Here is a 25729-nt window from a genome sequence, read left to right as displayed (position 1 = left end):
ACATTCATGAAGCCTAATTTTGTGGTAATTTTCCTTTCTCAGATCTACAGTGTAACTCTGGAAACAGAAGGGGAAACACAGTTGTGTATTCCAAGACCCCCAAGACACACCTTCAGCACAATCGACAGTTCCTAAAAGCAACTCTAGTGAGCTGGAGAACCCTGTGGGATGAGAGGCGATGCCCTGCTGCCAACTAAAGGTGTGTGGAGGCAGCTCAGCCTCATTTCCAACAGGATCCTCAGCAGGTTTTTCCGGGGAGCAGCTCTTCCATTAAGTTCTGTATTCCAACTGTTTATCACCTCCCTTCCACTTCGTTCAGTCAGAAATGCAGCAGTTCTGCATAACTTCAATTAGTTGCATTGATCAATTCATTACAGTGCATTTTCTTAGTCCTAATGGAAGTTGAAAAACGTAGCTACAACCTCTTCATGTTTCACACACTCCTATGAATACAACAGCACAGAAGTAGGCAACCTTAGGAACCATTTGAACACAGAAAACAGGCAAAAGGAACAACTAACCATCAGTGTATTTTGTTGGGGTTTTTTTTTTTGATGTTTTATACTACATAAACAGAACAAATCAGGGTGTTTTTTGCAGAAAAAACAATACTCGTTTTCATTCATTAATAATTAAGATCTAAATTACGTTTATAATTATTCTATGTATTAACTAACTAATACAGTTAACATCTTAACTTTGTAATATACAGAGAGGTACTCAGACCAAAACTAACCATTAGAAAACTAAAAGACTCAGCAGACTGAAAGTCTCCCCAGAGGAACAGAAAGAACTGCACACAATTTCTATTTCTTTTTTTCAATTTCACAGTATATCTGCTTCCGAGCTAAAAGTAATTTACATCCTTTCCACATGCCAAAGAAAAACACAACCATAGACCAAAACATCTTGAAAATCTCTGACACCTCTCACGTGCTATACTAAATTCTGAAGACAGCAGGCTAGAACCTCAGCTCAATTGGCAGCCTTTCTTTCAACTCAGAATGAAAAATGTTTGTGCATGAGTTTCTGCACGAATTTCTCAAAATTATGCTGATTTTTCCTATGGCATTTCAAAGAAATCCAGATGCTACTTCAGTTTTTCCATAGGTTTTTCCAAGGTTATCCACGATAAAGGGCAGAAGGAGAGAAGTAGCAACTTTGGTTAAGGCCTGGCTACGACTGAAGGGAAAAGTGGCAATAAACTTCAAGCTGGAGCTGCAAGTTTTTCTGCTTTCTACTCTGTTAGCTGTGCTCATCAGAGGCTGGCAAACTGCAGCCTTCTTGTCCTCTTTAGGAAACAGTGAAGCTCCTGTGTATTGCATTGTATTGAATGAGTCTCATATTCTGAACACATCCAGCAACAGCTGTTTGTCTTGTGCCTTTGATTTAACCACAGTGTTTCTAATTATCAGTATGACAGGGCTGTGATCATTAAACTCCATGTGTATTCAACACTACAGCCTTTCCAGTATCAAAAGTTCATATTCTGTCAGCTCACCCTTCAGGGAAGAAAACAAACCAGTCAGGTTTGCACTATGGAGACTTTCATCTGGAATTAGGACATCTAATGTGGACCACAAAAAACCCAGGTACAATTTAAATAATGTCAGTGCAGCAACACTTAGGATGAATCGGATGCTGTATGTTTGTCCTTCATCTCATCACTCTTCCTCCTCAAACAAAAAGAAGCACAGGTTATGCTTCCTTACTGCTGCCCAGAATGTGGTTCAGGTTTTCATAGAGATACAGTTTCATTATTGCTTTATATGAAAATCTCATGATCATGTCTGCATTTGCACTGTTTATAAAGACATTGCATATTATTGTCTCAAAGGAATGGCAGTTCAGTTCAGACTTGGATCACAGCTCTCAAATATACACACATGCATTCTATTTGTTATCAATTGAAAGAGTGCTAAAGAGCTCTGCATGTTATTTCTATACTTCCAAAGCCTCAATTCGAAAAACACGCAAGCAATATACATCCACAGAATTTCATTAAAGAAGGAAAGCACAGTTTCTATGGCAACATAATCTTGATTTATATGTGAGTCCTCATTATCTGGTTTCTACTGAGTTGGTTATCATTAATGCTATATAGCAAATGTTGTGATCACTCATTTTTGTCTGGTTTCAGATGTTTGTTGTTATATCTGACAGAAGTTACTGCACAATCCATTGATCTTTGTTCATTTTGTACTATAAAATGGTGCAATATTCCTTTTTTCAGAAGCCTACGGAATCGCACTACGTATTATTTTCTGGTAAGACAAATACTAAAGAAAAAGAAGAGTGACAGGGAATTAAATCAGCATTTACCATGAACAGATACATCAGCAGGACTGCTCTCTGCAGGAGTAATTGGAGACTGCTCTTCCATTTTGACTCTAGTTTCCATCTGTGAAAGGAAATCAAAAGTCATGAAATGCCATTTTGTAAGTAGGTCAACAAGCCAGACCAGAAACACACATTAAACCAAGAGAGGGAAAAATAGGCCTGAGCAGACTAAAACAACTCCAGCAGAAAACGCAAAGCACAGTGAGAAGGTATAACAACCAGAACTTAGACCAGGGCCTTATCAAAGCCTTCCATGGATTTTGAGTATTTTCACAGATGAAAATAGCACAGCTTTCATGTAACTTGCTTCAATGCTTACATCTATGACAGGAAAGTGCTTGTTACTTAGCCAACATACAGAAAACATCCCATTTTTCTGAGATGCTGATTTTTAAGCAAGAATTTCTTCATCGTGGAAGAAGTGCAACCCGTGAGATTGTACTGTACTCACACAGAAACCATCCAGTACTTTAAGACTGAGATACAAAACCGAGTAACTTGCAAATATCAAGTTCTGAAGCTTTACTGCCACAGCAACAGAAAGAACTTTAACTATAAATGCAGTTAGCGCTAATTTTAATAGAATTGTTTTCTTATTACAAGTCTATTAGCACTCTTATTGCTCTCATCAGTGTTTACTTTGCTGTTACACAACATGTCTTGAAAGAATCCTACACTGAAATCCCAGTAGGATCCAGAAAAGAACCACCTGCCTCTTACAGGAGCAGTAAGCATACTCACAGCGTTAGGAAGGAGCGCTGAAACAAGCTTTGTGTTCGGAGATGCCATAGGGCTGGGGCCTGCAGCTTGCTGTCCAACAACGACTGCAGAAGGTGGTATGAGACTGGAAGGCCGCTGCAGATTCCCCGAATAACTGGGAACATTTTTTTGTCTTATAAAAGCTATCTCGCAAAAACTTTCAAACCTAAAATTAAAATCAAAAAGCTTTCAGCACAGCGGATACTATTCTGTTCATAAAACCATGTATTACTAGTGCAAAAATTGTATTTTCCCCAACACTGCATTATTTCCTCTTCTGTTTTTCTAAGATGTTTTATTCTCTACCATTAGAACCATAAGGTAAGCAGTGCTTTTGGTTTCCTTTTTCTCCTTTAAAAGGAATGAAAGCACAGTTTTAAACAGCTCAGGGGTGCGTTGAGTCTCCTTCTGTGATGACAGTATTTCAGCTGAATATATCAAAACCATGAACATCCCTTGTGTTTCTTCTAAGCACACACAGCATTTCACAGTAACCCAGTGTTTAATGTTGTCTAGTAGCACATTTTGGAGTTAGCTGTCTGCAGTGGCAGATACCTCGTCCTGGCTCTGTCGATGATACTTTTTGCCTCTTCATAGGACACGCCAATCATTGACTCCTTGTTTATGGAGACAAGCTGATCTCCAGGCTGCAGTCGTCCATCCTAACCCACAACAAACAAAAAACAAAACCACAGATTTTGTATTAACTACTAACACTGGATTTTGGTGAAGCTGTGTAAAGAAATTTGGACTGCGGGACATACTTCTGTTAAAAAAGGATAAGCCACAGATATTTCCTTCACCAAGCAGTAATGACCCATAGGACTAGAGGAAACTTCTTACTAATTAACTCAGCTGAGACTTGGACTAATTTGTATTCCAAGGAACAGACATTCTTGGCTAGAAGTAGGACTTTTCAGGGACCTCCTACCACGTTCACCTTAACAAGACAAACAGACCTGTCTGTTACGAACTGGCCAAGCAGAATGACCACAGAAATAATCATAGAATAATACTGTCAACTTTATGCTTCTGCTGAATTATTCATTGCAGGTTTTCTACCAGCACAGGAATAATATCATTCTTCTGTTTCAGGGATTGCAAGACAAAACTTTCAATACGCGTGGGCAGATTTCTCATTAATATAAAACATTCTTTACTCACTTTTTAAACAAGCCTTAACAATTTAACTGAAAATGCATGGCATTCACCTACATACTGCACATCAGCCCTGCCCATGGTTACAGGTTTAGTTAAGACAATTGTGCAAAGTAATACATATAAAATAATGTCTGCTCTTCATTTTTTAGGAAATGCATCACAGAAGCAATCTGACCACATAAACCAAACTACAGAAGATTCATAGGAACTGAAATGCCTTTTTAAGACTAGTATAATTTGACATGCTTAATACTCTCATACGTTAAAATTCAGTTATGTTATTTCAGCATGTGATCGCACTTTGTTACATCTTCGATCACTTAAAAGCTCAGGTCTTCCATTTCTCCCGCAAGCAACCCGTCCAAAGATATCAATTTCAATGCTGCCCTCCGGTGGCAGAGATTTAAAGTGCACGCCTCATTTATGTTTCTCCAACAGGATAAGGAGAGGGAAATTACCTCTAGCATTGCTAACGTTAGAACCTACTGCATACTCACGGCTCAATCTCACTCCATCAATTACAAGCACGACAGACTGCAAGTACTTTAAATTACACACTTACCATGAGAAAAAGTGTTTCAAAAGCCAAAACAAAAGAGCAAAAAGGAAGAGAAGGATTACCACTTATCTATGAAGTCTTGGAGAGATATGGTGTTTTTTTCCCTTCAATCTCTGCCTTTTAGGATTAACCTCAATCTACAGATATTCAATCAGAAGTAGTTTAAGACTGTTTTGGAGCAAAACTCACTGCTTGTGAAATTAATGTGTACCCTTTTGCTTGGCAGATGGCAAACACTGGTTTATCTGCGCATCAAAACAACCGTAATAACACAGGATGACAAGGAGATGCTCAGATAAACAGTTCTGTGTATTTGAACCAGACCATTCTGTTGTTTATTTTTCTAAAGTTACAAGCTCTCCTGATTTACATATTGCACTTGTCATAAATGAAAACAGTAAGCAGTACTGATTCATACATTTCATAAGCCTGTATTCTTTTTTGAAATTATTTGCCTACACAATGCTTTTCAACTGCACGGATTCAGCTAAATCTAGTCCAAGGGGGAAAAAATAATGCAGGTCTGTAGGTCTGTTCCCTCCTCACTGATTTACCTTGCATCATATAGCCTCTTACAAAAAATCACTTTCTTAAGTTCCTCTTAAGTGGAATAGGGAATAAAATCTTCATTTACCTCATATAAACTCAACCGATTTTCATTACGAGGTAACCATGGTGTGGGGCAATGAGATACTTCTGTTCAGGGAGAAGCAAAAATGAATTCCGTAATGACAACATATGGGTATGATGTATATTGGTACAAGATACAGGGGATTCAACAATGTGAGAAGGAAAGGTCTTTATCTACCTTATGACAGTCACCACCAGGGATAACTTCTTGGATGTATACCAAAGGCCCTTCATTTCTGTCAATTCCTCCAACAATATCCAAACCAAGACTTGCTCCTTTGCAAACAGAGATAATCTGAAATGCACTATCCCTGGGAAGAGAAAGAAAACGTACAATTACCTCACAGGTCTACATACTCACAAGTGATAGTCTCTAGCTTGTTGATTTCAGACGCGCACCACAGTAACAAACATAACCAGCGGATGGAATCTCAACGTTGAAGCATTATACAGCTTGCTTACTATAAAATCTGTAACTTTGGGTGTTACTTCAGGAATTACAAAAGGAACCACTATATAATTTTGCAAGACTAAGCTTTGATAATATCTATCTATCTATCTATCTCCAATGGACCATCCAGTTACACACGAACCAGAAGCAGTCATTCAGTACAAGATGCTAACAACAGCTGACCTGATTAATCTAACTTTACCAATCAAACAATACAAAGAAAAGGAGTAAAATAACTTCTATAATCTGATAGTTGGCATTATCAATGGTATTGCAGGACTCAAAATACAGTGATTTTGAGCACTTGAATGCTCAACTCCCTCTCACACAAGGGAGTTACAATCAGCTTTGGGAATTACTTTGCAATCTTTGGGGATGCTGCTGGTGCAGAATTCTTTCTGCTGACAGTGGTGGTAACGTCCTCCGGAGACAACTGAGGACTCTGTGACCTTGAGGATGATCCAGAAGAAAGGCTGTCCACAGGTTTTCCTTAAAGAACAATGAAAAAAAGAGAAGTAAAACACACCTTTGGGAAAAAGCACAAAGTGTCAACTCACTTAAGTGGTTCGGTGGGACTACTCCCATGTTAGGAAGCAGAAAACTATAAGCAGCTGGGCAACCAGAATAAAGTTTAAGTCTTAGCTTTACACAGCTAAGAACTGCAGCCAGAGTTTCAGGAACATTTCTTTACTGAGCAAGGGATGGCTTTTCAAATCTGATGCAAAAAAAACCATCACACCTGACTTTCCAAAAGAGTAACGGTCCAGTAATTGCTGTGTATAGACATTACATATGGTATTCTACTCAAGTTTTTATTAGTACTTCATTATCTTGTGGTACTTTTCATCTACAAATGCCAAACGCTGTTCACACAATTAATTAAAATTGATGACAGTAGACAGCAGCATATGTAAGTTAGAGCTGGGGAAGCTGACATGCAAACCAGTTAATTCACGTGTTCAGACTACAAAGCAAATGTTAAAGTCCCGAGTAAATGTGTTTTGTCTGACTTTCTCTTGCTCCAGTACACCCTTCCCACAAAGCCTTTCAGTGCTGGCTTCTAGTGCACACAAGTATAAAATCTGTCCCATTGCAATCTCTCACCAGCTAATGGCTGTGTTGGAGAACTTCTTGCAGAATAGGTGTCACTGTGAGAGCCATACTTATCCATCAGGTCAAGGAATTCCTTCCTGTGGGAATAAAAAAGATCCTCTTTGTCAGGACTTGGTATTAATGCTCAGTAATAGGCAATGTAAAAATAAATATACAAAAATTGAGACTGATGTAAGCCAGAAACATCATCAAATTAATATTATGCAGTTACAGATAGAGGACAAAATTAATTGATCAGAGTAAATGCAGTTCCTGTCATCGTAGTAGCTGCAGAGTTACTGAAATCTGTTGGATGTACTGCTTAAAAAACGACCATTTATTGAACTAACGTTGAACCCAGGGAAAACACACAAACCCAGTTAAATGTAAATCAAACCTTTTATCACAGGGATGTAAAGTCACAATTCATTTACTCAGAGCTGTCTGAGTGAGGGACAATACAGGACACTGAGCATACCACCAGAATGGTAAAAGGACCGATGGATTTTAATTATTGAGGGAGTTTAGAGGAACTAGGTCAGTATGCTTCAGATAAAAGCAGATTAAGAGTACACCTCATGTATGTGGGCAGCCTGAAAAAAGGAGAGATCAGAGGCTGCAGCAGGGAGTAACTTACACTTCTGTCAAATACAAAACTAAAGGAGCAGGAAGAGGAAGGGTGAGGTAGATGAAACACTAAAGGAATTTAGAGAAAAATCCTTTAGAGAGATTAAGTGGAACATCCTACAAACAGTAAATAACAGCAGTTACTTTCACTATGAATGTCAAATATAGCTGTGTAACAGCCATTTCCTCCAGAGATTTAAGTCAGAAGGAGATACAGATGTGAATCCTAACATCCCTGTGTTCCTAAGCCAGTGTTGGTTCATATGGCTAACTTTAGACAACAAGATTAAAGCAGTATTTAACATAAATGTACTTACAATGGAGGTTTTGGACAACCTGCTGTGGTGAGCAGTTTAACCTACTTAGCCAAACTAATTCAGAGCTCATTAGAGACTGAAAAGAAAACTCCTGAGGGGAATCAATACCCAAATTTGCCTTTTTTCAGAGGGCAAGACCAGCTTAAATCATATACCTTTGTGGTACTGTAGGTCTAATATATTCCTACTTCTTTATTATTTTAAAATGTGAGAACTGTTACAAAAAACCCTATCGTTATTGCAAATAAATTGTAACAATCTTAGCTGGGAACATAACATTTCAATCCTCTTCATTAAACTGAAATTGGCCAGAGCTTACTGCTATGAACAGCCTCCATCAAGTGAGCGTTCCATTCCCCCCTGCCCATGGGGCTAAGAAAGTGAATTGTTGTGAAATATAACAGTGGAAACTGTGACATGTGCTGCAATTCTGTGATTAATCCTAATCTGAAAGAAAAACACGTGCAATCCTGATCCCTACAAACTTAGGTGCTGCATTGGATTTTGTCAGTTTGGAGGTGAAATTGAGGATTTCTTTTTCTCTTACTTTGCTTCTTCATCTCTGGCAACCAGCAGAGACATGTGATTAGATGCAGAAGCTGTTCGCAAGATGTCAACAGCCCTAGGAGGAAAAAAAATTAAGTAAATACATCAAAGTTTCAATCAAGGCGGGTAATGCTAAAGCAGTGGGAAAGTGAACACATTCTTAATGTAGTTAATCATTTTAACATCCAGATACAGGGAAAAAAGCTTGTCAGTATCATAACCCAAAACTGAGTGAGTGGTGAGTCAGTGCCAGGTGACAGCAATAACCTGGGATTGCCCTCTCTTTCCCACCCTTTTGTCCCCATCTCTCCTTGGTCCATCCTACTGCCTTCCTGGATCTCCCTCAGAACTGGCAGCCTACAACAGCAGAAGAGCATTGCTCAGATATGCTTCATTGCTCAGGATTTCACTCAGCAACATACACTGTAATTTTACTTTGAATTTTAAATCCACATCTTACTCCAAAAGTAGGCTCCACCTCAATCTCTGGCAATCCAGACACAGAAACCATTCTCTGTTGTTTTTTTTTTGAAGCAACATCCCTTTAATTGTCCCATTACAATGACACTTGTTAGCTGCATCATTTACTCTCACCAGTATTCAATCAACACATGGTTATAAAACTATTGTAACAGCTTAATATCTTATAATGCTATTTACACATACATTCAATAAACAACAACATTATTAAGCAGACTTATTCTGTCATTACAAAAGCATTTAAACACCTGTCACTTTTCTACAATGGTTTCACGTTAGAAGATTTATAGGATAAATTCATTGCTAATTCAATCCCAGTGACCTCAGTGGAACTGTCTTTCATCAGTGGTCAATATGGTCCAAATAATCCCAAGCAGTATTCCAAGCTCCAATAAGCATCTAATGAGCAGTACACACATACCTTTCATTGGTTACTCCTGTTAAGTTTTCTCCATTGACATCCAAAATGAGATCTCCCGCGAGCAAACGGCCTTGAATGAAATCAACAGCAATCCATCAATCACCAGGAGATCGCTGAACATATTATATCATGGCAATAAAACAGGATAGAGTCTCTCAATTTAAAGTAAGCTGCAATATCAGGAATCCTGACTACACCACGCTATTTTAGATATCCTACTTCACACAGTAAAATAGAGAACTGTTTTAAGAGCTTTTTCTTTACAGCAGATATGCAACAACAACAACAAAAAATAATTACTTACTATCTACAGCAGCAACCCCTCCAGGCAGGATTCTCTTTATGAAAATCCCATAATCTTCTGCTGTTTGTGCCCGGTAACCTCCAATTATTTTAACTCCTGCACAAGAAAAGAAACAGGCAAGAAAATGGTTATTCCACCTACTGTGCCAAACTGATTTACAGCCAAGTCCCTAAAAGGCAGACAAATTAAACTCCTGGTGACTGCAGCATGAGCTGGGAAAGCTCACAAAGTGCTTTTAGATCCGGTTTCCTCTGAATCAACAGAATGTGCCATCTCCTTACCTAATCCATTCTGACAGTCAGAAAAAGAAATGCGGTGAACAGCTCGATTGATTCCATGAGGGCCCATAATTGTCCTAGGAAATAAAATAAGGATTATTAAATCCCTCATAAATCAATGTATATGAAGTCAATACAGAAGAAAGCACGGTGACTGTGTTTGTCGCTCTAACACAAACCCAAAGCAGCTTCTTGGCAATTCCATATTATTTGATCCCTCCAAAGAAAATTCAATCCGTTCATTGAAATCTGAGATGGTAATGGTAAAATAAAGAACACTTTACTTCCTTTTCTCCAAAAGCATTTCAGGCAGAGTTCTGAATCCCGCTTTGCTTCTAATAAAAGGACTGAAAATCCCACAGCCTGGTCCAGCTTAACCATCAGGCAAAAAGAACACATCGCAACATCTCAGCTCTGGGAGTGAATATTAGAACAGAACCACAACTAAGACAGTGTATGCAAAAATATTTCCTACGATACCTACCATATAACTGTGATTATTCATTAACAATCTTTTCCCTGCAGTTTCCCATCTTTTCTTCAACACCATTCCATTTAAGAAGGCAAACCCTGCCTGCTCCCCTGCACACCTCCCACCCAGGCCAGCACTGCAGGACGGCACATGCAATGAATGTTCCATGGGCACCTCATAACGGTAAAGAATTAAAGTAGTACACAAAGTAAAAATGAGATCCCTGAAACCTACATCCACAATCTCATCAGAAATATATGGCCGTGGGAATGTAAAGGGGTAAGAACTACAAATCCAGTGCATCACAGATGCTCTGGCATCCCCCTGTACCATTTTGGGAACAGACTCACCAGACGCCTTCTAGAAGAAGGCACGAGCACTGTTCAGGTTTCCCTGCTTTGACCTACATTTTGTTCTGTATTAGATAATGAGCAGTGTTTTCTAGAGCATGATGTTGAAGTGAAATGGAACAACTAGAATTCATTAACAGGGGAAAAGAAGATCAAAGTGGAGGACATAGTGACCCAAATCCTCCCACGCAACCAAATCCAGCACAGGGCTTCAGCTCCAAGCCTGAAACCCCATATTTCTGTGAAAGCTGCAGAACGGGTCATTAAAACGTGCCATGCCAGAGAAGACAAAAATGCAGAAAGTCCAAATGTTGCTAAATTCCAGCACCAGGTGAGAAATTCACGTCCTAAAGAACGTGCCAACTTTTTGTGCAAGAAAACCAGGTGAGTCTTTTATCAATGGGTGAGCGCTTAAAAACACAACAATCTGTTCCAGAACCTCAAATTCCCAAGCATTTGCAACATCAGCCTTTGCTTTAGAAAGGCTCGCCTAAGAGCAGCCCCATAATCATTCTTCCCATCCTTTTCCCATCTTGCCTTCTGTTACCACTGTTCTGTTTCTCGCGCATTTGGACTCTCACGGCACTCTGCAAAGACCCACAGACTGGCATTCATTATTCAGTACGTATTCTTTTCAGTAACAGAGATCTCAATTACACTGCATTTCCTTAATTTCATCACAGTATTGCTGCGTTGGTCCATCCAAAATACTGCACTTTCTCCTTATCTTCTGAACCATTAGTGAAGAGGGAACAGTAGCAAATGAAGCTCTCTCAACGCGTGCACAGAATATCATAACCATATCATAACCAGAACTTGCAAAAGAGAGTCTAAAAACGAGCAAATGTTGAGCTCCAACTTTACATGGTTTATTTTTGTGAAGTTTGAAAATATTAAATCTCAGGTTTTAAGTCTTCAGTATTTCAAAGGCTATGGAGCTCAGTATGTGCTACAGGATCACAATATATTATCAAATCTGGGCACAGAATACATCATACAAAAGGAGCTACGTTTCCAGGAGCAATGCTTGCAAGAGGGATTCAGCTCACATGAAATTCATTCTGAGAGGATACAGAGAATGTGAATCAGTTGGCGGCGATACCAGAACACAATTTCAGTGTTCTTTGTAGGAAAAGATGCAAATTAAATAATCAATCAAATGTCGCTGCTCCCTCCTGCAGAAGTCACTCAAAACGCCCTGTGAGGAGGCTTCTGGCAGGCAGAGGGGAATGGATGAGAGGCAAGAGGTGAAATAAAGCAGCAGGTGCAGACAAAAGGTGCACTGTGACTTCCTTATACATCAAAATGATGAAAAAACGTTCCACAACACTTCAACCAAAGTCCTGGACTGGTAGCCAACAGCTTTGTGCTCCAGTAAGGCAATCAAAATCAAATCTCCAATACTCTTTTCTATTACTTTGGTACCAGCACATACACGGAAGCCAACAGTTCTGTTTCATACCTTCTGGAGACAGCAGAACACACAGCTCTGAGCCCTCCCCTGTCCTGAATTCCTCAGAAATTACCAGTCACTTCCACGTACCGAGTACTGGGCTGGACTTACTGAAGGGTAACAGCACCCCTCACACTTAGCCATCACCTGGCACTCAACAAAACCTAAACGTTAACCTCTGACTGCTTATGAAAAGAAGGCAGCAGCTGCAAACAGCTACAGCTTGCAAAGGACTGAAGGGTTCTTCCCCCAACTGCAGGCAGGAAACGCCAGCAGACCCGAACGGCTGAGCATACCAATAGAGCAGGGAGAGACCATCAAAGCGCTCTGGTTCGTCTTCGTCGCCAGGTGAGAGCAAGGACATCCTGCAGCACAGCACAGCACAGCACACACCCCGCGCACAGCAGAGCTTCCCGGTGCAAATGGACCAAGGTTACGTGCAGGGCAATTTCTGCCACTAACCAAAAAAAAAAATAATCAGACAGAGCCCCAGACGGGTGTCTCTGCCTGCTTAATCTGCTTGAAACCCTCTGCGTCACATGGACTAATTCAGCTATGGAGGTAATGTTTACTTTTTCTCCTTTGAAACAAGGATTTGTAGCAACTTTAAAGAGGCTGATAATGCAAGGGAGGGAAAAGTCACTGGTGTTTACTAAAGCTGTGATTACGCGATCTATATTTAGCAGCAGCAGCCAAGGGAAATAATTAAACTTATTCACTCGTGTTCTTCCAGTTCCTTATTTATGTGCTCCATACAAACAAGGTCAGCAGCAGTAACTCCTGACCTCCGTAACACAGCCTGCCCAGCAAACTGGGTCACCTCCACCCAGCACTAAAGGGGAAGCCCGCGGAGCAGACAGACGGAAGCACTGAACAAAGGCCATTATGCTTTTACTTTGCACCCTCAATCAGCATTGATCCTTGTCATGATGTAACTGATTTTTAGCCTTTCAATTTCCAGCAGTCACAAATTAAGCAGAACTTGATTACGTGTGTTCAGTAGGAATGGCTGCTGATGTGTTTTAGTAAAGGCAAGCAGAAGTGGAAGAGATGATCTCATTTTGTTAAGTGTATCCTGATGGCTTTTATAGCACGAGGAGGTGCAAAGCAGGTAAGGCTCTGCAAGTCACATTTTCCTACAAAAACAATCTGTGAACAACCTGTGACCCTTCTGTTCCCAAGGCTTTAAAAAATAACATAAAGACTCTTAACTTGTCACTGAATGCTCCGAACTGCCCTTAATCCAAGTGAGTCTCAAACACTGCCCCCCCATTTCCATGCCCACTTCCAGGAATGCTTTGTCACAGAGCCACCAGAAGAGCCACACAGCTCTGCAGCACCCACCTGTCTCAACAAACCCAATGGTACATCACAGAAGTACCCAACAGAACCATTCACTGTTGCTACGTGGAGAATAATCTCGCTCAGAAACGAGGAAATGCACCACAGTTTGCAGAGCTCAGACTCGCTCCTGCTACAAGGCTCAGTCCTTGCACTGATTTTCACAAGTTCTGAGCTTCTCAGATCAGTTTGGTTACCGACTATTTTCCACATTTGCATCACAGTGCACTCCTATAATCCCCCACTTCCTAAAATACCTCGACAGTACTGCAACGTAAAATGAAAAGCAAACGTGTGTTGGCTGAAGGCTTTACAACGAACAGTCCCTGCAGCAGGGCGTCACCTTGCCATGAGACAGCATCTGTCAGTGTCTGGAGCTGCACAGTGGGACAGCTTGGCTATGCAAGGAATGCAGATGCTCAGCCCAAGAGCTTTTTTTTTGTTGTTGTTAAAGTTATAGTAACTGTGGTTTTATGAGCACGTGGGCATTCCAGGAAAACAACCCTTTTGCTTACAAGCCACATATTTATTATGGGGCAATCAAGAATTTTGACATCAGCCCTCAGACTGCACTCCCAGCACACAAGGCAGAAAGCTGAAGGCTGAAAACCAAAGTGACCCGCAACAGACACACAAGTCTAAGGATGGAAGCAGAAACATGAATGCAGCCTTCCCAGCTCCCACAAAGCAAAGGACTCCCACCGGCCTCATTTAGATTGCTCACACACACTCAGTGATGAAAACGTGTGCTCTGTAGTCCTTTCTAATCAGTTTAACTCTGCCACTGTTACTGATGTTAGTCCAAAAGAGGAAAAATCACTGTTATTTTCAGCACTGTATCAATTGGATTTGCTCCAGGCAAGGTTACAGATGATAGCAAATAAAACACCCATTGCCTTCCTACAACTATTTTTGCAGTGTTCTTAACAGTGCAGTTCAGTTTGTGGTATCACTGCATGGAGCATTTGTCAAAACAAATCACTCAGACCAACACAGCACGTTCACATCGTGCCTTCTGCAGCAGAAACACACACAATTACAAATACGTTTCAAAGCTACATATTTCCATTATTAAAAAAGCAAAGACTGATCCTTATAAAACCAGGCACAATAAACTTCCCAACAACATATGCAGATGCAAAGTAGTATCACCTCCTTATCACCCCAACCTATTTTTATTAGTTTGGTTATCAGAAATACATCCTTTGTTCAAAAACTGCTCCTCCATTCCCTCTTCAAGAGAAAACCCTGCAGTTCAGCTTCCTCAGCTCCTCCCCAAGGCTTCTGCCCCTCTTTACCTTAAAATCTTCCTGCTGTGCTGCTGCTACTGTTCCTAAAGTCATACACAAAACTGGGATCGCTTCTGGTGCCAGCTCTCTGCCTTTTACTTCCAGGAAGAGCTAGGGATGCTGCAACACCTGAAAAGTTACTCCTGACAAGGGCAGGTCAGACTGAACTTTGGTGGGAGATGAGGCACAGCTGTGCAGCAGGCAGACAGGCTCCATTCTAACAGCCAGCAAACTATCCTCACGTGGCCATGCTTTAAATTATGACTCAGCTTTCCCCAAAGAAATTTTGTAATGCTTTAGCAACCAAAATGGATTACAGGGTAATTTAGCAATGATAAAAAAGACCTGTATCATCTCTGATAGCAAGATTCACAAGATCTTCACAAATCAAAAAGGGCTTTTACGAAAACACCATTTAAGCAAATAATGCCAACAGAACCTTTCTAGGTTGGCTAAACCCAGAAGGTGAAAATTCATTGTGACCCCAAGGACCCAGCCAAGAGAACACTTTATTACACAGTGTAAATGAACTCTTTCTTCTCATCTATCTCAAAGCATTAATTATTCAAAAATGTATTTTGTTGATTAGATCATACACATTAAAAGAAAACATATAATTACGTGCTGATCAGTAAACTCAGAGGGAAAAAAAGCTGGAGCAACAAACAGTGTAATTGTGGGGAAGCAGGAATGGTTTGAGGGTAACCCCTGTGTACAGCAGGAATGTATTATTGAAGTTTAGGCAAACCTCAATTAACATCTAATCAACTGCATTCTTGAAGCACTCTACACTGATACTGTCTCCCAGAGTTTAAAACAAGTAGAGAAAACGACAGTTGGGCACCACGATGTGGCTCACGTACAGCTACAGGCATTAACTTCATATTTGTTCCTTACCTGAAAAGCTGCGTTTGGAAGACAGTGATCCATTAACCATTTATATGAAACACTTCACAAAGCAAAACATAGCTACCTAAAGGTGTATTTTTGCATTACACTCCCTGTCACCTTTCATTTCCATTTGCTTCTTCAGACCCCAGTAAAAAAGTTAACTTCCTTTAATGCTTTGTTTTTTTTTTCTATTTGCATGATTTAACCAAGTTATTCACAAAATGACATAATTAAGCTATGCTAAATCACTTAATGAAGCTTTTCAGTATCACAAGCTGGATCCTATTGCATAAACAGCAAACATGATACAGTCCACCAAGGGCTGTCTGCGCCTGCTTTTAATTACAGACTCAGTGATGCTGTTGGCATGGTTACCGAGCAGTTTATGACATTAAAACAATTCTTATTATTCTGAAAATACGATGACTACAATACATATGCCCCATTCAGTTATGCCCTTGTAGTTCCTGCATATGCACAAGGAAACTGTTTGCTGTACAGCTCACAAGCATGTTTCCATAGCTTTGGGAGCATTAAGGAATTGTTCCGTGGGGTTTTAACTGTGGAGAAGCAGCTCAAACAGAGGGCTGAGAGACCTGATGAGAAGCACGGGAGCTCTCCTGCCTCTGTGTGTAAACTCACTGGTGTTGGTGTCACCTTCTGTAAGAAGGGGCTTCAGATTGTTTCAGTATCAAAGTTGCTTTTTAAGGCATCATCAAAACACGTTTCTACGAAGACAACCGCAAGAACTTTCCCGTTACAATCCCATAATTGGTGTCAAAGTACTCACGCCCCATTGGGAGCTGTTGGAAGATCTGTTTCGGGCATCTTCTACTTCAGTAACAGCTCAGAATGAAGAATTCGGAGACAGGAGGCCCAGGCTCATAGCTGAGGAGATAACGGCTGTGAAAGAAGGAAAAAAAAGCTCTTTCAAATGTACTCGGCTACTCTTGTTTCATGCATGCCAACCGTTCCATCACCGACCCGCACCGGGGTCACGTGGGGAAAGGAAACGGCGAGAAAGCAAACCCTTCAGTACCAAAAAAAAAGCAGATAATAGCTTCGGACCTAAGTGTACACTGCACTAAAACAGCCGACATCCTCACTAACCCTTCATCCACGACACAGGGAGGAGAAGCGAACCTACGACCAAAACCTTCTAAAAAGCGACTGAAGTCATCGAGATTAAAGCAGCTGTGCGCAGCGCGATGCTAAACGGGCTCAGCTGCGCTCATCTGAGAGACCGCCGGCACGAAACCGTCCGCTCCCCGCGCTCAGCGCTGCGCCACTCGATGACCACAGGTGTGGAGACGGAGCTCCGGGCTGCAGCTGTGCAGCACAGCCCGCACGGGAACGGCCGTCCGCGCGCGTCGGACCCTCCCGCGCGGAGAAGCGATGCGGTCGCTGCCGATAAGGCTGCAGTAAACGCTTTCGGGCCGCCGGCTGAAGGCTGCGCTCAGCGCGCGGCGGTCGGTGCCCGCAGAGCCCTCTGTCGACCCGCAGCCCGCAAACCCCGCACGGCACAGGCGCTCCCCGCGGCTCCGGGCCCGCAGCGCAGGGCCGCGCTCCGCTCCTCCCGTGGCTGCCGGGAGCCCTCGTAACGCGCACGGACAAAGCCCACCCGGTGCGCCGCCCCCAGAGACAAAGAGCCCACCGACCCGAACGGCCGCGACAGTTACCTCGGTACGCAGACACCGCCAGAGCGGCACGTCACGACGGGGAGACAACGGCGCAGTCCGTCAGGAGCCCCGCACGCCTCAGCGGGGCGGCGCCCACGGCCCCGCGCACCGCTCGCACCGCTCCCGCCCTCAGCGGGACCGCCCCGGGAGGGCGGCGCGTGCGGCGCTGAGGCGGGCCGAGGAGAGGCGCGTCCCGCGCCGGTCCCGCCTCCTCTCGCGAGAGCCGCGCGGCGCCGTGTGCCGGCAGCATGGGGCCGGGGCCGCGGCTGCAGCTGTGCGCGGGCGCGCTGCGGGCTCTGGCGCTGGGCAGGGCCGTGTCCCGGCCGTGCCGCGGCGGCTGGACGTCCCCGAGGCTGCAGGCCCGCGGGCTGCGGAGCTCCAACCCCTTCACCCGCCGGCAGGAGGAGGAGTGGCGGCGGCGGAACCGGACGGCGCTGACCTACATCGCGGCGGCCGCCGTGGGCATGGTGGGGATGTCGTACGCGGCCGTGCCGCTGTACCGCCTGTACTGCCAGGTAGCCCCGGCTCCTCCCCGTCCGCTCCCGCGGCGCTCCGGGCGGCGCTGAGCGCGGCCTTTCCGCCTCTGTGTCCGCAGGCGACGGGGTTGGGCGGAACCACGGGCGCGGGGCGCGGCGCGGAGCGGCTGGAGGAGATGCGGCCCGTGCGGGAGCGCGTGCTGAAGGTGACGTTCAACGCGGACGTGCACGCCGGGCTGCAGTGGAACTTTCGGCCCCAGCAGAGCGAAATCTACGTGAGTTGGTCCGGGTTTGCCCCGCGTGGGGCCGTCCCGGCTCGTGCTCGTAGGACGCGCAGCTGCTGCAGCCGCGGGGTTTGCTGGGCGCTGCCGCCGTTCCGAGCTCGTGGCTCAGCACCGCGCGGTTCTCCTGCAGGTGGTACCCGGAGAGACGGCGCTGGCGTTCTATAAAGCAAAAAATCCTACAGACAAACCAATAATTGGGATCTCCACCTACAACGTAGTGCCCTTCGAAGCAGGACAGTACTTCAACAAGATACAAGTGAGTGAACACAAATATGAACCGTTCTTCGTAAGGTATTTCTTCTAATCTCAACCCTGGGTATCATTCTGAACGTGCCAGCATTAAGAGAATACTTTCAATCCTCGCTTTTAGCCTCACCCTCTCCATAAAAAGCATTAAAGTGGTTCCCAGTTCCCTGGCATTGGGTACAGCGGACAGCAGGCAGTTACGGCTGGCACTGTTGTGGCTGAGCGGCACTCTGTGCAGTTTATGAAAGCTCTTCTTCTGTAACACAAGAAGAACTGTCTGTCCTCCTGCTCGTACAGCTCCTCCCTCCCCAGGCTGTAGGGATGTTACGGGGAATGAGTTATTTAAAAGATGAAGCGTTCCCATGCTTTTGCAGAGAAAGTTCACACTTTTTGTCTCATTTTTTTTCCTTCCCCATGCAGTGCTTTTGTTTTGAAGAACAGTGGCTGAATCCTCAAGAGGAAGTGGATATGCCCGTCTTCTTCTACATTGACCCCGAGTTTGCAGAGGACCCTAAAATGGCCAAAGTTGATTCAATCACCCTCTCATACACCTTTTTTGAAGCAAAGGAGGGACAGCACTTGCCGCTCCCTGGCTATCAGTGATGGGCAGTCTCTACCCGGTTTGACTCCAGCTCCCTGACTGCCACTTGTGAAACTATTTTTCTACAATAAGAAAAGCTGCAGGAGCACTGAGACACGATACGATCATTAAACTGCTGTGGGCACATGCTGCTGCTATGGAAGCATGTGTTTCTTATTTAAGCTTGTACAGCTGGAATGTTACCTCTTAGGAGCTTCATCAGAGAACAGAGGGGATTTCTTTGTGGACTAGAAAGTTGTCTCAAAGCCATCCTTGTATCAGATGGATACATGCTCAATGAATTCCATGAGGCAAGTTCTTAAATCTAAGCGTAAATTGAGATATTTAAATTTAGAGGAACAAATCAGTTTATTAAATATTGCATTGCTGGCACTGAAAAATAATAAAGGTAAGCTGATTGAGTGAAAGGTTTTTTTACTTCTCAATAGAGCGACATAATCAGTTCATGGACGCTCAAAACTTGACTGTATTGCTTCATAGCCTTCCCACAGCACGGGAAGATGGGATGATTTGAAAATGATGCTCCTTGAATTATTACTGAATCAGTAGCTCATTTGGTAAGAGCAGACTGCTCTAGAATTGCTGCTTGAGCGAGGAACGATAATTTAAGCATAAGCATTTCAAATCTGCAGACTGCTTATAAAAGCATCTGACTTGGAAGGGAAATAATCTTATTCTCGTGTTTATAGATTTCCTGCATAGCTTCTATGTAGGAAACTCATTTAAATTATCAGCACTTTTACATATTCCTCTGACTCCTGTGAGGGCTGTACAGCGGGCACCTCTACACTGAGAGAAGCTAGACTTAGGTAAGAAAAAGCAAGTGCTGTGAGTCACAGGCTGAGGTACCAGCAGAGGCACCTCCTCAAAAACCAGAAGGATGTCAACCACATTGAGAGGTTAAGTCTGACAAAGTCTGCCCAGAAATGCACTGGTTGATCACAGTACATCTGAGTACTCACTGTTTACCACCAGAACACATAACCCTGTATTTATCTAACTTTTTGTTGTTGTCTGGGGGAGGAAGGGATAATAACACTTTATCGTAACCCTGCAAATAAGGACTGAGTTGCAGAGCAAGTTTAAGTGATGGAGTCATTTTCAGACAGAAATTAATCTCAGCTGAGTGTCTAATCTACTAGGCCAGTTCTTTCTACCCCTTTCAGTGGATGGTATCTAAAAAGGTAAGACTGATGCTGGTTTCTTAAGACTAAAAAGGTATTGAGTATATGGTAATTTGCCTTAGTTATGTTTGCATACAGTAATGATAAGAATGGTGTCCTTTGAAAATACGTGGGTGTTACCCCTTGAAAATGCATTTTTGTACCAAATACCTCATGTGTTTAAAAAGATGCTGGATGACATTATGTCATGCTTTCACCGTGTATTTATTAAACTTCAAAACCACCATTAGTGCTGTCGTATCTCTAATACGTTTTATCGAGCAGAACATGGATCCCACACAAGTGGAATGTACCTGTATGAATAGACCAGCAAGCTTTATAATGAATCTATAATTCCAGTTGTGCTTCAGGAAAAAAACAAATGTCATCAAGACAAATCTTAGAATCCAGGCTACGGAAAAAGAACAGTAAAATCGTACCTTGGTTGTCTTTATTCCATTGTCTTTTAGAGAAGTGAGCTGATCCTGGAAGCTCTCTCTACACCTTCCTTTTTTCTGGCCACGTGTTTTAGAAGAAAAGGAGTGTCCTCTTGACAAATGCTACTTCCACAGAAAAGTCTGCCTTCCCCTGAGTCTGAAAGCCCAAATCTGCACAGACACTGAGCACAATGAAACAAGCTCAGTAACCTCAGTAGCGAGCTAGTTCCCTTCACAGCCTTAATCCATCTGTAATCGTTATCCTTCCTTAAATACTGACAAGTTCAGTTAGCAATCATCTCATTATGGGTTACCCTATTGAAATAGGCTATTTAAACCTGTTATGCTTTGGTACGCTATGGTCTTAACGTAACTAAGCTGTCGGAAAAGTCATCCATCTCAAATCCTATTTTCAACAGTCTTCTCAAGCTGCTTCCCAGATCACTGCAAATAATGCAAGAAAAATAACAGCAAAGAGGCTTACCTTTTCACCTTTGCTTACAAGCCCCCCCACCTTCCTCAAGAGATTCTACTGGTTCTATAGCCAGCTGCAAACTTGAGAACCAGATACTTGAAACACCATGGATTCACTCAGCTTCTTCCAATACTGTCTGCATTTAGAACGTGCATGTCAGCCACAGAAACTCAGAAGTGATGGGGGTTAACAATTCAGTAAGCATCTGCTTTTATTTGGAATTCTATGCTACAAAAATTCCTTAAGGCTTACGTGTTTGTGTCACTGAAACAGGTAACAATGAACACTTAAAATGCAGTACTTAAAGATGAAGTTAGCTTATCAGCTATCCACATGAACCACGTTCTCAATTTTTTTTAATCAATCAAATTCAGAGAACTGTATCTGTAAAGTGCAGATATTGCATTCAGCATTACAACAGACAAGGCACTTAAGCTATTAAGAGATAAAAACAGCTTTAAATTATTTGATTAAAATAAATGGATAAGTAATGCTCATTTGCACTGTAGATGGATATTTTTCCTTCACCAGAACAGTAAGCTCTGCAGGGCAGGAACGTTGGAAAAAATAGTGATCCCCTTCCACTATTTACTAATAACCACAATGTGGCAACACAGCTTTTTTCTGCCCTGTTAATCATAGGGGGCAGCACTGGATGTCCCTGCTCAGGTTCTTACCAGGACAAAAATCCTATTCATTTGTGGGGTTTTACAAAGAAAACAAAATCTGTACTCAGAATATAAGAAAGTGATAACTGTGTATCTTTTCTATCTCTCAAGAGGCTCAATTTTAGATAAGTGCTACATTTCAAAAATATATTTATAGGGAGAGAATTTCACAGACATAAACATGGCCAAAACAGAAATAGGATTATGTAGTATGAGAGAACAGATTAAGATGGAAGAAAAGCCTTCTTCTATAATTGTGAGAGTGCTCTTAATTTACTTGTTTCTGATGTCAAGTGCTACTTCATACACAGGTGCCTTTGGAAATTACATTTTGAAGGCCACAATACTTAAAAAAAATAGTAATCATGTGAGTCACCTTGAATAATACACAGTTGAACATTTCAGATGAATTCTCAAGGAGTGGATCCAAGCACTTCTCCACTTCTCTTTGCTCTGCTGTTCACGTGTACGTTGCACAAAGCAGTGCCCAGGAGCAGCACCAGAGTAACTTGTGAGTTCAGTCCTCCACCTTCAGCACTGTGAATGCTTTTCAGCTTCTGGCTTCAGCACAGCAGCATCAATTTCTTCATAAATCGCTCTGATAGAAGAGGAAAAGGGCAACTCTTATGGCACAGTTTTGTTTTATTTAGATAAAATGCACCAATTAAATCCTGCCTGGGAGTTTATGTTGTTTACCTAAAATACAGTATCAGCTGCAGGATGCTCAGCTTTCCACATTAGCAAGGAGCCCATCCTGTGATGTTTGTCATTGTATGTTGACTGGGATACCTCTGGAAATGGTCACTTTTGATTAAATAAACATGACTGCAAAATGCAGATGGCCTCCACACCATTCTGTGCTGTATTCACCTTTTCCTATCACTTAACAGATAGTTCTTGACATAGCACTACTTCATCACTTTTGCAGAAGCTGATTACTGAGCACACTACAGGAGTTTATTCCTTCATCAGTTAAGCAAGGAATAACAAAAAAAGCTCCAATCCTATGGGTCACTTAACTCTGCCTAAACAGAATGCTCTGCTTCCTCACTCAGAAGAAAGCCATCTCAGAAGCCTTTTTGCCTTTGGCACCTAAGAGAACTGTAAATTACTTTAAAAGCTACTTACTCTGTAGGAGCCAAAGGATCAAATTCCATTATCTCGTAGTAATGAGGTGACTGCAACTTGTTCTTCGATGCAGCTGAAGGGTAAATACAGACAGATAAATACAGATTTAAACATAACTAAAAGCATATTTTATCAATGTTCTTTATTTCTTTCTGAAACAAGCATATTATCAAAGATCTAGTTGCTTTAAATACTAAAATGGGCAGAGAAACCACGAACTATATGAGTTTTTGTCAGTGCTGGATGCTGCTCTAGTCTTTAACAGGCATTATATAAAGCATTTAAGTGCTAACAGGAAAATAAATCTCCATAGAAGTGAAGTGGTCTGCAGTAATATTACCTGCTGGTGATGGTCCATTTGATGATGCAGTATATCCAGCCTGCTGATTTACTGGATTCAGAGGCACTGGACTTAAAAGAGTTGCCAGCTGAGGGAATCAAGCAAAACAATGCATAAATCTATGAGAAACTGCTGACTTCAGACTCTTGGACTAAAACAGGTAAATCCTAAAGGTAGGCCAACATTTGTAATTCTAATTAATCTCCCTTCCCCGCACAATTAAGCTGGCATGGCCACAAAATACGCAGCATTCCCTGATGACTGTGACACAGAACAGATCTCTGTATCCCATTTGGCCCGCAGTCAGGGTAAATCCTTTTGACACTTGCCAGCAAAGAACAATAATTCTGAAGAGGAGTGATACTCACATTGCTATATGTATGTCCAGCTGGGGTGCTTACACTATTGTTTTGTGCTTCAGCTGCAAATCTAGGAGAGTAATACATTGAAAGTAACTGAGAAACTCTTGCAACTAAGTATTCTGATCACTGCATTATTTTATCTTCTGTGCTGTCTTTACCTTAAATCACAACTGAGAGCAGCATGAGCAAGCGTTCCAATTATGTAATAGGTGGAAAACTGCAAGCATTCCTTTTCCTATTTTAAACTGTTCTTCTTGGTCTGTACAATCCATCTGTTTCTCCCTTTAACTACAGCATAGGCAAGACTCCAGCAGAAAGTCAATATATATCTCAAGTATCTTGAGATAAGTTCATGGTTATGACTATTTAAAAGGTGCTTCAGGGTTAGCACATATTTTAAGCATGTTAAGCAATGCCTAGCACACGGTGTTTTCACTTTCCTACTGAACTAATCTGTACAAGCATTAAATAACTTTTTGTTCAGAGCTTTCCATAAAAATTCCTTGCTGGTCACGGCAGACTCCTAGTTCTGATTATCTGCTTTCATTTCTTGACAGATTACTCACGGGAACTGCTGAGCTTTCGCAGCAGCTGCTAAATCTAGCTGGGGATAAATGGATGGATGGAGCCTTTTTCTATCTTCAGGGTGTGCAGACATGGAATCTGAAATTCAAAGTGAGATTTAATGATCATTTAAACGTTATTAAGCAAACGTTCCTTACTTGTAATATGACCATTGAAGTTTCTTTCAAGGAACTTCTTGATCCCTCCCTAAGCTCACGTTGGTTTGTTTTTAGGAAATCAGACTGCCAGGGAAACATGCATTCACCACTTACTAGGGCTTGGGAACTGAGATGCTGCAGGGTCAGTCCCCAGCACTGCAGCCACAGGAGATGGAGAATCTGTAGAGAGGTCAAGGAGATCACTGGAGGGAGCAGACGGCTGTTTCCTGTACAGCTTAACATTCAAAAAAGAAAGAAAGCTATTAAGAAGAGGGTAGGAAAAAAGGAACGTGTAGTTTTAAATAAGCTAAATGTCATTTCTACAGAATGTCAATGTTTGAAATCAGATTTGTCACCAAGTCACTAACTACATGCTACTGTAAGTGTCAGCAATATCAGATTTATTTCTTTATGGAGTGGGTGGGGGGGTGTGGAAGTGCTAACTAATGGACCAGAGAAGACTTCCAGTAACACACATTGCAGCAAGGTTCTCATTTCAAAGATGGAGGAGGACAACTCCACGGAGGAAATGGAACTGACTCAGTTCCAAAGTGTAACTGTGAGTTTGCTCAGACATCGATCTTCAACATTCATTGCTTATCGGGGCTATTTTGATTTGGTAAGTAGTTAGGGAATGGGTGTTCTTCCAGTTTTGATTTTGGCAGGAAAAGTTCAAAATCACAGCATTTCCCAGAGCATAGGAGAAAGGTTTCCCTTGTTTCTCCATGGAAGTGTGAGAATTCAAAATGTAGCCAAAGTTTTTAATCAATCACAATCACATGCTTGGATCACATGTGGGTTTGGCCACACCAGACTGAGAAAAAAAAAATCCATTTTAAACATGGAAATTCCTGGACAAAATAAAAATGCACACAGAGCACCGTTCAGACCATCCTTTAATCCCACAGTGCCTCTACTGAGCACAGTCATCAACACACATCACCAGACTGCAGCAGCAGCACATTTTCCAAAGAAAACAACATTGTCTTCTACCTTTCTGTAACACCTATCAGCTGTATTTCAGCTTTCACAAAGCAGTCATTTTCCTATTGAGTCCTGGGTGATTGCAATTATGGCTTAGGAGAAACTGACATGTGCAAAACTACTTTGGGCAATATAATTAACAACCATAATTATCGATCAATAAAGGACAGTCTGATTTGCTGCAATCCATTATTCAGAACTCAGAGAAGGCTTTGACTGCAGAGGGAAAAAAATCCAATATCAGCAATAGTGAATTCTGATCGTGGAACAGCATTTTAGTCTATAGGTGTTAACAGAGGATAAAAGAAACATTACAGTTTCTCGTTTCACGTACGGCAGATAATTGTGCTTAGCTATAAAGGTAATAAAGTTCAAATAAATCTCCCACTGTCTCATTTTTCTC

General features: G+C 42.1%; 3 protein-coding genes, 1 long non-coding RNA gene and 1 other non-coding gene across 10 annotated transcripts in view; 2 read left to right on the top strand and 3 right to left on the bottom strand.

The window, feature by feature from the left end:
• Nucleotides 1-17593, bottom strand: part of STXBP4 (syntaxin binding protein 4) — a 56275-nt gene extending 38682 nt beyond the window's left edge. Inside the window, exons 1-13 of one of the 3 annotated variants that reach the window (XM_004946157.5) lie at nt 17441-17593; nt 16552-16664; nt 12537-12697; nt 9969-10042; nt 9688-9783; nt 9384-9453; nt 8484-8558; nt 7005-7090; nt 6260-6389; nt 5628-5760; nt 3655-3761; nt 3082-3265; nt 2323-2401 (exon numbers count right to left, since the gene is read on the bottom strand). In XM_004946157.5, the coding sequence (XP_004946214.2) occupies nt 2323-2401; nt 3082-3265; nt 3655-3761; nt 5628-5760; nt 6260-6389; nt 7005-7090; nt 8484-8558; nt 9384-9453; nt 9688-9783; nt 9969-10042; nt 12537-12604 (1102 nt within the window). In that variant the 5' untranslated portion in view covers nt 12605-12697; nt 16552-16664; nt 17441-17593. Of the gene's footprint in view, nt 1-2322; nt 2402-3081; nt 3266-3654; nt 3762-5627; nt 5761-6259; nt 6390-7004; nt 7091-8483; nt 8559-9383; nt 9454-9687; nt 9784-9968; nt 10043-12536; nt 12698-16551; nt 16665-16871; nt 17243-17440 lie in introns of those variants that run through there. The other 2 variants (XM_415648.8, XM_040649713.2) reach the window with 2 other exon arrangements.
• Nucleotides 1183-23246, top strand: LOC121107125. Its single transcript, XR_005840697.2, has 4 exons — nt 1183-1194; nt 10415-10419; nt 19862-22998; nt 23232-23246. It is a non-coding gene; the product is annotated as an uncharacterized LOC121107125 (long non-coding RNA).
• MIR1765 (microRNA 1765) lies at nt 17255-17359 on the bottom strand. Its single transcript, NR_035265.2, has one exon. It is a non-coding gene; the product is annotated as a microRNA 1765 (primary transcript).
• On the top strand, nt 17657-20457 carry COX11 (COX11, cytochrome c oxidase copper chaperone). Its single transcript, XM_001233972.7, has 4 exons — nt 17657-17955; nt 18036-18191; nt 18331-18456; nt 18867-20457. The coding sequence occupies exons 1-4, from the start codon at nt 17689-17691 to the stop codon at nt 19047-19049; spliced, it is 732 nt and encodes a 243-aa protein (XP_001233973.3). The 5' UTR covers nt 17657-17688; the 3' UTR covers nt 19050-20457.
• Nucleotides 21309-25729, bottom strand: part of TOM1L1 (target of myb1 like 1 membrane trafficking protein) — a 20394-nt gene continuing 15973 nt past the window's right edge. For all 4 annotated transcript variants that reach the window (XM_040649714.2, XM_040649715.2, XM_415646.8 and 1 more), the window contains 6 exons: nt 24457-24577; nt 24187-24283; nt 23627-23687; nt 23259-23346; nt 22919-22991; nt 21309-22388 (listed from right to left, as the gene is read on the bottom strand). In XM_040649714.2, the coding sequence (XP_040505648.1) occupies nt 22322-22388; nt 22919-22991; nt 23259-23346; nt 23627-23687; nt 24187-24283; nt 24457-24577 (507 nt within the window). In that variant the 3' untranslated portion in view covers nt 21309-22321. The remainder of the gene's footprint in view (nt 22389-22918; nt 22992-23258; nt 23347-23626; nt 23688-24186; nt 24284-24456; nt 24578-25729) is intronic.

Source organism: Gallus gallus, chromosome 18 (assembly GCF_016699485.2).
Source record: "Gallus gallus isolate bGalGal1 chromosome 18, bGalGal1.mat.broiler.GRCg7b, whole genome shotgun sequence".
NCBI lineage: Eukaryota > Metazoa > Chordata > Aves > Galliformes > Phasianidae > Gallus > Gallus gallus.
Note: the sequence above shows the minus strand (reverse complement) of the source record. Positions and strands in the feature narration are given on the sequence as shown.

Excerpts from the sequence above, each read along its gene's own strand:
- COX11 (XM_001233972.7), top strand. The coding sequence starts at position 17,689 with ATGGGGCCGGGGCCGCGGCTGCAGCTGTGCGCGGGCGCGCTGCGGGCT. Across the intron at positions 18,192-18,330 it reads CCCAGCAGAGCGAAATCTAC|GTGGTACCCGGAGAGACGGC; the intron begins GTGAGTTGGTCC and ends GTTCTCCTGCAG. Across the intron at positions 18,457-18,866 it reads AGTACTTCAACAAGATACAA|TGCTTTTGTTTTGAAGAACA; the intron begins GTGAGTGAACAC and ends TTCCCCATGCAG.